The sequence below is a fragment of the Chanos chanos genome, chromosome 10 (genome assembly GCF_902362185.1).
Source record: "Chanos chanos chromosome 10, fChaCha1.1, whole genome shotgun sequence".
Taxonomy (NCBI): Eukaryota; Metazoa; Chordata; class Actinopteri; order Gonorynchiformes; family Chanidae; genus Chanos; species Chanos chanos.
The window spans coordinates 12,379,985-12,393,393 of record NC_044504.1 but is presented as its reverse complement, the minus strand read 5'-3'; the positions used below and the strand labels follow the sequence as shown (position 1 = coordinate 12,393,393).

The 13,409-nt window shown below is 42.4% G+C and overlaps 1 protein-coding gene across 3 annotated transcripts; it reads right to left on the bottom strand.

The window, feature by feature from the left end:
- Nucleotides 1-2,745: 2,745 nt before the first annotated feature.
- On the bottom strand, nucleotides 2,746-13,091 carry selenoi (selenoprotein I). 3 transcript variants are annotated; one of them, XM_030786956.1, is made up of 10 exons: nucleotides 13,006-13,091; nucleotides 9,678-9,746; nucleotides 9,198-9,311; nucleotides 7,992-8,061; nucleotides 7,447-7,709; nucleotides 6,732-6,840; nucleotides 6,544-6,592; nucleotides 6,102-6,282; nucleotides 5,609-5,791; nucleotides 2,746-5,418 (listed from the first exon to the last, which is right to left on the bottom strand). In XM_030786956.1, the coding sequence occupies exons 1-10, from the start codon at nucleotides 13,060-13,062 to the stop codon at nucleotides 5,311-5,313; spliced, it is 1,203 nt and encodes a 400-aa protein (XP_030642816.1). In that variant the 5' UTR covers nucleotides 13,063-13,091; the 3' UTR covers nucleotides 2,746-5,310. The 3 variants fall into 3 exon arrangements, with proteins under 3 accessions (XP_030642816.1, XP_030642815.1, XP_030642817.1); XM_030786955.1 differs by having other exon boundaries at nucleotides 7,992-8,066; nucleotides 9,203-9,311; XM_030786957.1 differs by having other exon boundaries at nucleotides 5,353-5,418; nucleotides 7,992-8,066; nucleotides 9,203-9,311.
- Nucleotides 13,092-13,409: the final 318 nt, after the last annotated feature.

Genomic DNA, 13,409 nt, shown 5'->3' with positions numbered 1-13,409 from the left:
AATAGTGGACTAACATAACAGAAAACTCACTGTTATACAGCAATGTGAATGGTCAAGGTCAGAGATTAACAGTAGAATAAACTGTAAAAACATATTCAGTCAATAAACTGAAATAAATCAGGAGGCAGATTTGACAAGATTAAGTGATCTAGCTACCCAGTCCTCAGATTGAGGCTCTGATCCAATCTAAATGTATCTGAGTCATGGCAGCTATTGACCTACCCCATTCTCACAGCCCTCTTGTCACCCAGTAACACCCAGGTGAATACCAACATGATTCCCCACCTCATCCCTCTATCTTTCTCTCTTGTGTTCAGTGAAGAATGGAGTCCTCTTCAGTGAGCTCTGAGGAGGGCCTTGCACTAGTCACTAATTAGCTATTAATCCACGTCATGATTAGCTGCCATGAGTCCAGTCATGTAAACTAAGCAGTCGCACAAAAGCCAGGACATGCCCACACATGTCCAAGCAACAAAGGGCCAAGAATATCAAAGAAGGAACAGGGATTATATATTAATTTTTCTTGTCTGCTACAGGTCTATGGAAACATCCTGTGACACTAGAAATGATAAATAGTGTTTGTGAAAACTCCACCACACAGACGAGAATCTGCGCTTTGTTTTCATGAAGGCTGTTGTAGCTTTATCGGCTAACATCAATAGGTGTACGTTCGGTTCCACATCAGCGGTCTGCCATGTAGGACCGACCTCTGTGCCTCGGTCATGGTTTACAAAACGCTTTACATCACCTCTATCTGATAGATTAGTGAGGCATTGTTTCATAACCCAGTTTGTTTCGGGGATTGCTGGGGGAGCAGTGTTTGAGCCGTCGTTAACCTCGTGCGTATCGGGCCATCAGGTGCAGCAGTGCTGTACAAGACGCTAATCTGAGTTTTAATAAGTGATGAAGGCCGAACTTTTGGGTCAGAGTAGAAGGCCCAGGGAGAATGCGTAAAGCGACCTTCCAAAGCACCTCGAATAGCCGATGTCGATTTGGACCGTCTCTTTAGTTCGCTTTGTGCTGTATATTCGCAAACACTGAACTCGTCAATCTACCTGCAGAAAAAAAAAATTAAATTCGGGTAACCTTTTTCGCACTCTCCAAATGGCAGGTGTAATGTGAGGTGAGCATCGCTCTGGACTGTCAGCACCTCATCCTGACTCGCGTTTCTCAGGAAATAGCGGCGAACTATCGGGGCATCTCCAATTTCTAATGATGCACATACATTATTTAAAGCCGTTCTCCTGGGGAGTACGGGACGGCTGCACGGAAGACCTAGTCGGAGCGTCGGGTCAGCGACGCACAAAACGGCGCGGGCTCCAGGAGCAGGATACTGACACTGTTCAAATTTATGCAATTCTCTGTTGTCTCTGCTGCAGGTGAAAACACGTTCATTCTCACAAAACCATGTCAAGTCCTCTAAACAGGTAGTGGCGGTGAAAGGGAGATAATTTTACAACAACGACAGGACAGGTAAAGTGTAGTTACACAGTAAATCTTTAAATATTTCCATAAAGAACGGAAAAACAATAACATGAGTTAATAATGAGATTCTTAATGGAGACGTTACGTATCTACTTAAGATATTAAGCTGATAAATAAAAGCCTAGTCGTCAATTTAATGGCGATATTTTTCTTTGTAAGAAAAGATAGGTTATTGCATTCTTACATATAGTCATGCGTTTTGGCATGTGGTAGTTTTGGGCAGCGGATAATAATTAGTAACGGCCGGCTACCCTGAAAGAGGAGATTGAAACATAGGTGAATAAGAGTATAAACTTAAAACCAAATGAAAAGTGGTATTTTGTTTATTTACAAAATGTATTACAAAATTTAGAGTGAAAGGGATAACTTCTTTCGAGCGACTCTGAATTTCTCATGTTTCGGAAATCTTCGCGCGCTCTCACACTGTGGCACAACACGCTAAAAGACACGCGTCGCGCCCACATGATACAAATTGACTCTTATTAGGTCCCTGGGGTTAAAGCGCCCTCTTCTGTTTGGTACTCAAATCTGTTACCATTAAAGGTGTTGCACAGATAATATAGTAGGCTATTAGACGCAGTTCAGGTCAACCCAGAGATAATTGTTGAGCATCTCGAGGAGCTAACGGTGTGTTCCATTTACATGACTGATTTTAAATGATAAAATGAAGGCAAGTACCCCACAACCATAACTTTATTAAAGTATTACAGTTATATAATCAAGTCTGACAACTTTATAGTTACAGGTAATAATCATTGCAGTTCGGTAGAGTGTCTCGAGTGACAATAGCCCATCTTTAGGGGGGGAAATACTAAATAGGCTAATAACCTTTAAACATGTTTCACTCTAAAACAGACTGTTCTCTGTACCTAGCGAATGACTAATTCACCATTATAGAAAAAAAAAGCAACACAAAAAGTTGACAAGACAATGTAGAAAAATCAGGATAATGAGAAGTACAGTTTCGCCAGTCTCTATGACGCTGTAAAACTTCCAGTCATTGTGATGGGATACTTTAAGACTGTTTTGTGTGTTATATTTGCAGTTTCAGGATTTGTGGTCATGAAAAAATAAACCGGTATAAGCAAAAATTTTCATCGGTCTTATAAAATAAGCAAAATAAATCTCAAATACCATAGCTACAAAGGTGGGCTGCCCCACTTCTACTGAATAAATACAAACTGTAATACAGTTTCACTTTACAACATTGGCTTAAATTTGTTCAACAAAATAGTTACAGTATCTCCTGTAAATCCCACGTTTATTCAGTGATTTAAAGGCGCTCACGTAAGCATGTAGTTAAAAAGAAAAAAAAAGTGATTGTACAATGTCACAGTCTTCAATAACTTTACCCTATACAAACACAATAATACATATCATAGCATAGCCTGCAAAGGGCCACTTCTGTGCGCTTCCCGTACAAGCCCTAGTTGTTCAGGTCGTTAAAAAAAGGTTATTTAAAACAAATTTAATATTACCACAAGTTTCCTTTCGTCAAGATAGGACTTCGCTGTCCCGTCAGATATTTGGCAGATGTTGTCCATTTACGGTGATTCTAGACTGGTTGAGTTTAGAATTTGGGAAGTTGGAGCTTCGCAAATCAGCATAAAGAGGCAACACTTCACCAGATCAACCACCATGCGCTCGTGGCACGCAAAGACTGAACAAAACCATTGGACAAAACTGTCCACTTGCTAAAGAACCGAGGTAGGCCTACTGTACACATCCGCTTACAACGTCTGTGTAAAACATCAGTCACGTTTCCAATAGTCAATACACTTAGTTTTTTCACCGTGTAAACAATAAAAGTAGCGAAACTTTCCTTCTTTAACTGCTGACTGTATGCTATCGATTAGGCCGTAATATAGAGGCATAATACAGCCTATCAGATTCTGAAACGGAAACGGTTATTACACATTACAGTGAAGCCTTTTCAATAAATATTGAACATTCAATTTTCATCAAAGGTACTCACTTCTGTTATTCGTGTTTATGTTACTTTCAACACGGAAACTTACTTAACTAAAGCTACTCGGGGAGTGGAGGGGTCTTAAGAAATTAATGAACCGAACGAGCCACCTGGCCCCGCGTATTTTTAAAAACAGTCTATAATTTGTGGGAAAGGAAGAATTGAGTTTACCTTACAGATCATTAAAAAGAACACAGTATAATAATAAAAACAGTATCATTATAAATAATAACCTGTACATACACTCAAGTATCAACCAATCCAAGAGGGACTGGTCCTAATGCTTATGGCAACGCTACGTGTAGCGCTTCTATCACGCGCCCGGAGTGAGCACTCTGAATACAGCCACACATCATTGAAGCCAAACGGACGACAACGCCGCGTGCCCACACTGGGAAGGAACAATCCAATACCACCAAAACGACCATACCGTACATGAAAAACAAAGAAAGAATGAGAGGAAAAAAGAAAGAAAGAACGGACAGCACTGAAAAGAAGAAAAAGCAATATATAGGCAACAGTGACTGTTTTACGCACGTATTAACGCAGACGCATAGGCAGCACACGTACTAGTGCTTTTATCGCGTTTACTGAACGGAGCGAGAGATGCCTCGCCAATTCAGAATGCGCCCTCTCCTGTACAGGGTTTGAAGCGCACTCTTCATTCAAGCGCATATAAACTCAATAAAAGCCCACTTGTTAAGCCAAAAACGAGAAAGAAACTAAAGAAAACATTATAACTCTGAAAATCGGCTTGCCGACACACCATCACCAAAGTTTAAAAGGAAAGAAAAGGGAAAAAAGGAGCAGCAAAAACCTTCGACCTGTTTCCACAATCATCTGACTGTGATGGGCTGGGGGAATGGGGTCGGGGAACAGGACAAGACTGGGCTGTGTGAGTGAGGGAAACGAATCCGGTTGGTGACAGTTCTGGGCCTGAGGTGCAGGCTTCAGTCCAGAACTGAATTTACTTGGACCGTGGAGAGCAACTGGAGAGCAAACATTCACATTTTCAGTGATTAAAAAACCCATTCCTGCAATATTAAATTCATAATTATATTCAAAAGTTCATTCTGTCACCATAAAAAAAAAACAACAACAGAAAATCTGTCTGATGTTTGACAGAAACTATGGATTCCATTGACTGTATTAGCAGTGAATTAGCTGTCACTTTACAGTGAACTCTCCTGTTTAGTCCAGCATCTTTACACTGAACAAACAGATGATCAAGACAAATTCAAAGCCAGCTAAAATCACCATTCCCCAAGGCAATAATGTACTTAACATTCATTATGTTTCGTCTACGTTTGTGCATGTACGTTTTAAACGCACATTAACGAAGGAGGCGTGAGATGCATCGAGATTCGTGAGAGGGCCTGTTGCTGTGGTTATCTTTGAAACGTGTGCGTGCGTGCGTGTGTATGTGTGTGTGTGTGTGTACCACTACACAGCAGAACTTGCTGTAGTGTGGATACAGGCTCTTGGTGTCTCCGCTGAGAGCACATTTCCGTGGGAAACAGATTCGATTCCTCGGCTTCACAGACACCACAGCCGTATTTTCACAGAGATGCCAAACCTGAGGCCAGTCTCAGATCACAACTCCATCTCTAAGCAGAGTGGGCCTCATGATGCAGCTCCAACTCTGGGCAGAGTGGGCCCTGTGGTGCAGCTGCATCTCTGGGAAGAGTGGGTCCCATGACGCAGCTACATCTCTGGGCTGAGTGGCTCCCTGTGACGCAGCTCAGAGTCTGTGCTGTGTGATAGAAGAGTTTGTTGTGTCTCAGTTTAATGGTGAGGGATGAGTTTCCATGGTGATGGGTGAAGTGTCTGCTTGCTGCTGAGGCCGCTGGGATCGCTTAGACCTCTGCAGCCGTCAGGCCGACTTTCTCCTCCTCTTGTCAATCTGAACTTGGCTTCTTCAGTGAGAATGTGAGGATGTTGAAGTGTTCACTCAATTGCTTCACCTAGAAACAGAAACAAGGAGAGAGAAGCAACCGACAGACTTGAGTCTCAATGACAGAACTCAATGGTACAACGACTGTTCAGTGTATGAGCAGCGCAAAGGTCAAACCAGATGAATAACCCAGGTACAGCTGAATATGACATTTTTTTTTGAGTGATTCTGTGTGTGTGTGTGTGTGTGTGTGTACTCACTACTGAAACTCCATAATGTACATGAGCGAGGACGACGAAAGCGGTCCAGGCATACAGCAGAAGGGTCTCACTCTGCTGGACGAGCCCAGAGGCCACCAGCGCTACGGTCATCGTCAGCGGCAACAACAACCAACTCAGCGCCTGGCAACGTGTGTTACTCATCTGACACACTATCAATTTACACTAGAGATGGGTAGAGATAGGTAGAGACAGCAAAGGAGATGGAGAGAAAAAGAGAGGGTCATAAAGAGTTGACGTGTGAAAGAAACCTGTGGTGTGATGTCCTTTAGAATTAGAGCTAGCGAGCAACTTTTTGAGTGCATGTGACAGAGTAAAAACAAAGCTATGTATGGTGCATGTCTGAGAGTGAGTGGGTGTGTGTAAGCACACACTGCATATGTGTTTTGACAATGAGAGAGTTTTTATGTTAGATGGTGAGTGAATTATGAGTGTGCACACATGCATGTCTGTCTGTCTGTCTGTCTGTACTTACAGTGACATTGGCAAAGGCTGTGCCCACCATGAGGTAGAAGATTCGCGGCTGCTTATCTAAGATGTCTGTGGGTGAAAGAGTGATCCACAGCGTGGAGAGGACAAAGATGAGGAAAGGAGAGAGGAGTGGCAGGAGAGACTCATACACAGAGCTGTGTTTCAGTGTGTTACTGCGGTATGCCCTGAGAGAGACAGAGAGAGAGAGAGAGAGAGAGAGAGAGAGAGAGAGAGAGAGAGAGAGAAGGGATTCAAATCATTCAAATATTCTTACTCATACACATGCTCATATCTGCTGTGAACATCCGACGTATTGGAAAGTTCTGGTTCTGGTACTGCAACTAACTGAGTTGTTTAGTAATCAAGACCACTAAACAAATGATACATCGTCTGTTGGTCTGTTTGTGTGTGTGTGTGTGTGTGTGTGAGTGTGAGAGAGAACATACTTAAGGACATTGTACAGACTCATGGGCAGGGTCACGATAAACAGGCATCCTGGAATCAAAGAAGACCACAGAACCATTAAAGATAATGACTTGTCATGGGTTAAGTAGCTAAAAGATGAACGGTGAACTGAACAGGTAGGATGACTGATGTGAGAGGAACTAAACAGAGCAAATGCTTGTTTACTCACCCACAATCATGACTATGAAAAGATCTCTGTAATAGATGTTCAAAAAGATGGGGATATACCATGTCTCCACGCCGACAACTGCTGTGATTATATAGACTATAGAAATGGTCTGAGAAAGAGAGAGAGAGAGAGAGAGAGAGAGAGAGAGAGAGAGAGAGAGAGACAGGAGGGGAGGAGAGAGAGGTGTTTACACATTACTGACAGAAATGTGTTGAACAAAACGATTCTGGACACTACATTTGAAAGCGTTCCAACAACAGTAACCTAGCAACCAAATCTCATTACACAAAGCAGCTTTCTAAGAAGTAGTTTGCTGATCTAAAACATAACCACATAGAACTAGCCAACATAATGCATACAATAATGTATCCCACAAACCAAGCATAACCGCATACCTGCTTTTCCATTTTTTTATCAATAAAAAAGTGTTTTGCATTGAGGTACAGTTGTGCTAAAACAGAGCAGGGCATTTGTTTTCCCTGTTTTTTCCTTCAAAGGTTCACTTTCACCTTACATTACAAACAACTCACTCTGTTACAGCAGCAGATTTACTGACAGACATAAGCATCCACCAATCAGTTCACATCTATACATACAGTGACGCACTTTCGCTCTGCTGAGATGAGACTGGTTGGGTTCTTTCTATAAGGGCTTTGTGACCCTGTGAGCATCTTTACTCAGAACAACAAACAGAGAGAAAATGTTATGTTCTCACCACTTGACTGAGGTCATAGCCCCATGGTAAGAAGAGGACCCCTGTGTTGTATTTCTCCCAGTGAGACAGGATGAAGGAGAAGAGGACCACCCAAAGCAGGTAATAGAGCGTTACCACGCCAACGCCACTCTGGCCACGCCCAAACACAGAGTAAACGGTAGCAACGAAGAACACACACGCCCAGCTGTCCAATCCGTGATCGAACAGCTCTCCCAGGGGAGTGCTGGAGTTAGTCCTTCGGGCCTGCTTACCGTCCACACCATCTACACACACACACACACACACAGAGCGTAACCATCAGTATTTTAGTAACACTACTCTGTCAACAGTTCTAATTTAGTCCACACACACAGACGCACACATGCACACACTGCTACTACCATCTACCACTACTGCTGTCTTTTCAATCATTCATTCAGACTCCTTTGTAATTTTACAGCACACACAAGCACACTCAACTTAAACTAATTCATTAGTGGTTAAGAAGGCCAAAATGTTTGCTCAAGTGCATGCATGCACTCACACTCTCTCACACACACACTCACCTAATGTATATGCCAGAAAGTTGAAGAGGCCTGCAGCTATCCATACCCAGCTGGGCACATGTGTGTGTCCCTTAGCTGAAAACACACACACACACACACAGAAAAGTGAAGTGAAGTTCCTGTTACCAGAAAGGAGTGACAGTGACTTATTACAGGAAAACGATGTGCCCACATGTGACGACGCACGCTTATGTGTGTGTAGCATCATAAACATCCTGTTTAAAAATGACAAGCATGAGAGTACACATTGTTGGCACTAGCTTTGATCCTGTGCTCGCAAAGAAAGTGGGGGAGAGAGAGAGAGCGAGAGAAAACAGGTTGACTGACTCAGTGGTTCTATCCAGTCCAGGTAGGTTCTGTGTAGGCCTGCACAATATGAAGAAAATCTGCAATGTGCAACAGACTTGTTGATATCGCCATGGCAACACGAGACGCGATAAAACAAGGATTAATGCGTGCAATTCCCATACGTCTCTGATTGTATGTACTGCAAATATAGACCCCCAAAAAGGAAGAGGCTGTGTTTGCTGTGAAATGACATCAAAATTATTTCCAACTATTTTTCAGGTTTATTTAACACCTGACACATTTAGCACAAAACTTACTTTTGTGAACTCATCTCCTTTACAAAATAAATATTGCCACACAAAACCCCCTTTTGTTATCTAACAGCTCTGCTGCAGCTCCACTTGCATTCAAAAGTCTCCGTTGTTTCTTCAGGACTATTCATTTTAGATGGTTGTTGCTCAACTTTTTCCACATGGCTTCTCTTTCCCTTAGCAGCTCTCTGCATCTCTGTTCATCCCATCTAACTACATCACAGCCTACAAACGTCTACCAACCGTAAAAAGTCTTCACACCTTATACACACCTGTGAGTGAGTAATGCTAAAACAGGGCTGTTTCTCTGCTCTGCGTCTCTGCCTTGACTTCCGGGCTTTATGAAACCGTTCTGATGTCGCAGCCCTTTGTGATGTGTTTATTGTGGAAATTCATGTTGCAGTAATGATAAAAATACGATAGATAGATTGTGTAGTCTTCATTCTACGGAAACTGCTCAGTCCATAAATGAACAGTTAGTGTCCAATGGGCCATGCCAAGAGTCAACAAGACAGTCAACACATTTACACTTTTAACCAGTTAACGAAACAAAACCTCTGTCTCTCACATTTTTGATCTTTCACACACACACACTCTTGGAGTGGGCCTGACCTGAAGCGTAGAAGTCAAAGTCGTAGAAGGATAACATGACGAAGTTCAACACCAGGAACATGAACCCAGTGAATGTGATGAGGTTAGGAGCTAACCACGTCGGTAAGACCTGAGAGAGAGAGAGAGAGAGAGAGAGAGGTTATTAGTTGAACATGGTGTGATGGGAGTAATGAGAGCTTGGTGGAAAACTCATTAATGTTGTATTCCCACTTTAATGAGGGAGGAGAGAGCAGAGCGGGGTCTCTGGTCTGCATGTGTGTGTGTGTGTTTGTGTGTACACTGGGGGAACCCTGCTCTTCAATATCACACTTCACATGAACAGGTTATGGTTAGAAAGACAATAACAGGAGCTGAATCCTTGGGCTCACGTTGTGGTCACCACAACCGTGTCTCTCTGACACAGTCACACACACTTTACTCACAGGGACAGTGATGGAATTTGTGGGCCATGTTCGGAATGTTTTGAGTGTCTTACCTTGACTACAGAGTTCCAGAAAGGATGCATGACGTAGACAGACAATGGGTTGGTGTCCACTGCACTGTACTGCAGAGAGAAAGAGAAAGAAAAAGAGGGAGAGGTTTTCATACAAAAACATAAATGACTTCTCAGGTACAACCATCTTTTCACAGGGAACTTTGTTTAGTCAGCACCTCGTGTGTGTGTGTGTATGAGAGAGAATGAGTGTGTGAGAATGTTTGTCTGAAGTGGAGGTGCTGTGACATTGTTAGATGGTAAGTCTTGTGGGTCAGGATGTATTAAGAGGCTGGAGGAGTGTGGTGAGGCATGATAAAGTTCTTGAAGTGAACAAAGATATGACAATAGAGTGCAAACCATGCATGTGTGCACGTATACACACACAGGGAAAACCTACAAGACTACAAAAAATACACAAGCACACTTCATATGTACTGAATGAAAGACGCTGACAAAGACTCAGACTTCAACAAGCAATTTGTCAATATAACTGTCCAATCCATCTAGCCATTTTCTGATCAGTTCTGATTCTCTCTATTTTATTTTTTTAGCGTGTTTGTGTGTGTGAATGGGTGTGTATGCGAGTGTGTCGAAAAGACAAGGGGCTCAACGGTAACCGTGTTCCATCGCTGTCATGGAGACAATGAAAAACCAAAAATAAAACTCAAACACATCTCCATCACACTCCAACAAACACACATGCCAAATGTGTGTCTGAGATCACCAGCTGTTTCTCACACGCTGGTTATGAAACCACAGTACCCGGGAGACATGTTACACATGAGCTTTTACACACACCTGTGTGTGTATTCAGTGGGGTAGTTCAACTATTCGACTGTCCTGTACTTCATCTCTTCTCTGGCTCTCTTTCCTGTGTGCTCTCTTGTACAATATTTTTCCATCTCTTTCTCTTTCCAGAACTCTCCAGAGTGTAACATCTCTCCTGAACACTCCTGCAAATGCTGCATGTATGATCCATTTATTCCTTGATTTTACATTTCACATTTTGGAGGGGGGAAAAAGGACAAAGAAAACAGAGAAAGAACTAAAGAAAGAAAGAAAGAAAGAAAGAAAGAAAGAAAGAAAGAAAGAAAGAAAGAGATTTACATTAAGGGCTAATTTTTGTATGTGAGAAGTCTAGTATCCATAAGGAACTGCATTCTGACTGAAATGTAACAGAGAAAAATAAAGTCACGCTGATACTTATGGCCACACATACAAAACTGTTCAAACATGTAGCCTGTGGGACCTTTGTGAACGAGTCACATCAGGCTACATGACTCATTCAATCCAGTGAAACGCAAGCACAACCCTCAATCTTTCTCTTTCTCTCTCTCTGTCAGAAGGAATGACAGAGCACAGAGCAGATGATATTTGACCTTGAATGAATGTTATCATTTAAAAGACTGTGTGTGAGAGAGAGATCAGCTGCATGTGATCAGCTACAACCCCATGCAAAATTCCATTTTTTCCAAATACAATACTGCAGTATAGCACACACACACACACACACAGGAAACAGTACAACGTGTGTGTGTGCGCATGTGTGTGTATGAGTATGAGAGCAAGAGTGAGAGCAAGAGAGCGAGAACAAGCTCTCACTAGTTTGAAACTAACACCATGACACCAAGTCAGAGCTGCTTGAATGTCACACTGTGTTCAGGGAGGGAAAGAGAAAGTGATGGCGAAACAGGAAGGGACAAAGTCTCATACAAGTTAAACATAAGATGAAGCATTCACATGCATTTAGACAGCCTGAGGGCAAACAGGTAGACAGGCTACTCTGAAACAGCAGTTTTCCAGAGAAGGGAGGGCTGGGCCAGCATTGTGAGGGAAGGTGAAAAATGAACTTTGCTCATTTAGCAGTCAGTTAAGAATCACCTCACTACCCACGTGCTCTTGACAAAAAAAAAACACTTAGTTAACGTATACACTCTTACAGACAACCTCTCACATCAGAGAAAATGTCTGTGGAGTTGTTGGAGTAAAATCAATAAATTTACTCTAATTCACAAAATGGACAATATCGGTTAAATCATTACTGTCGGCAGTATTAGTAGCAGTAGTTGTTGAAGATGTAGCAGTAGTGGTACGAGGAAGTGGGGACTGACAAGGATGGCAGAGCTGTTGTGTGTTGACAGCAGCAGGTCATAAACGGCTGGGGTGTGTAAGAGAACTGCAGGACAAACAGAGACAGAAAGGGGAGGGGTCAAGTGTAAACAAGGTGCTGCAACAGTGACTCAAATGTGTCAAGGTTGGCGAGTTTCAAAGGGTCAACTGGCAACCCATATACACAACTGTGTGCGCGTGTGTTTTATGTTTTGTTTGTCTACCAAATGTATGCCAAAGCTCATTATGAATGTAAGCCTCAGGTAAGACTGAAGACAATATCCAGAAAACACAGCGATGCAAACAGGGAAGTGAAGTGGAAGTTGTCCTTTCAAGTCCTTCACGTCGAACAAGATAAAATCCGACAAAAAAAAAGCTAATCAATGCACAATAGAGGTCTGATAGAAACTAGCAAGCAAACAACTCTTAACAGGACAATTTGTTGAATCGGACTCAGACCGAGATGAACTAGAGCAGTCTATGTGCATGACAGCAGGATTGTAACATCCACAAACTTCAATTTATGCGTAACCGACAAAGGATACAACATTGACTTGTCAGACAAAACTGTTCTACCGACGTAAGATCTACTATTGAACGCTCAATCCACTGGCGAGACTTTGAAATACAAGACTGTATTGCGCTGTCTGTGATCACAAAACCTCCAGGCGGAACACAACACTGCCCAACCCATAGACCCTACACTCAAACAACTAGCCTGTCAAGTGGCTATGAGCTAGCTAGACTTGTATGTAAACTGTAATCCACAGTCTCGGATGACTTCTTTTATGTCATGTCAGGACTCTATTTCATGATAAGTCGCGGCAAGTTGAGTAAAGCCGCCGTGCCTTTAAGATGTGACGAGAATAGTGAACTAAGGTAACGGTTTAGTGACCACCTTGCTAACGTCCTACTAGCTGTGAGCCGGACGACCCTCAGGCAATGGCTTGTTAGCATAATTGCTAACTTGTTTGCCTGTGCGAACGGATGACTATTGGTGTTCTTAACGATTTGAATAAACCACGCTCATCAGCTGAAAGGCTAAAGCAATGAAGTCACAAAGAATGCGTATGACTTATTGGAAAATCATATTCTTCAGAATCCACTGTCAAAGCGGCAACTGGCATCGACAGCCGACACATGCGGACCGGCAAGACCCATTAACTTAGCTCAACTAGCGAAGCATCCAATTTATTAGATATACTACAATCAATCTTACCTTGTATTTGTCAAAACCCGAGAGCTGCTCTTGAGTGACATATTCGTACAGAGCCATGATGTCTGCTCAGCGGCTCTGTAGCTGACCAAATGAATTAATCCTTGTCACGTTTTGAATATCCGCAGTGCTTCTGATCAGGCGAGTTAGCCCCTTGTTCACGCCACCTGAGTGTTCGACGTCACAATCATTTCCGGAAAACGAGCTTCTGAAAAAATGTCACAATAAAAGATCTCCTATAACCTACTGTACATGTTCTAAACTGAGAGCTATTTAGGACTTGGCTATTATGTAAATCACGAACAGTAAGAACAATAAATCGTGAAAGTTTGTTTGGGTTTAAGATTTACGCTAATGTTTAATTATGGTTATGTTTGAACTCATGCTACCTTTGAAGTCTGTGAAGA

Bases quoted from the DNA above. Each gene is read 5' to 3' on its own strand.
- selenoi (XM_030786957.1), bottom strand. From the start codon at position 13,062: ATGGCTCTGTACGAATATGTCACTCAAGAGCAGCTCTCGGGTTTTGAC. The intron at 9,747-13,005 runs GTAAGATTGATT...TTCTCTCTGCAG, and splicing joins CGGGTTTTGACAAATACAAG to TACAGTGCAGTGGACACCAA. The intron at 6,283-6,543 runs GTATGTTCTCTC...TGTCTCTCTCAG, and splicing joins AGTCTGTACAATGTCCTTAA to GGCATACCGCAGTAACACAC.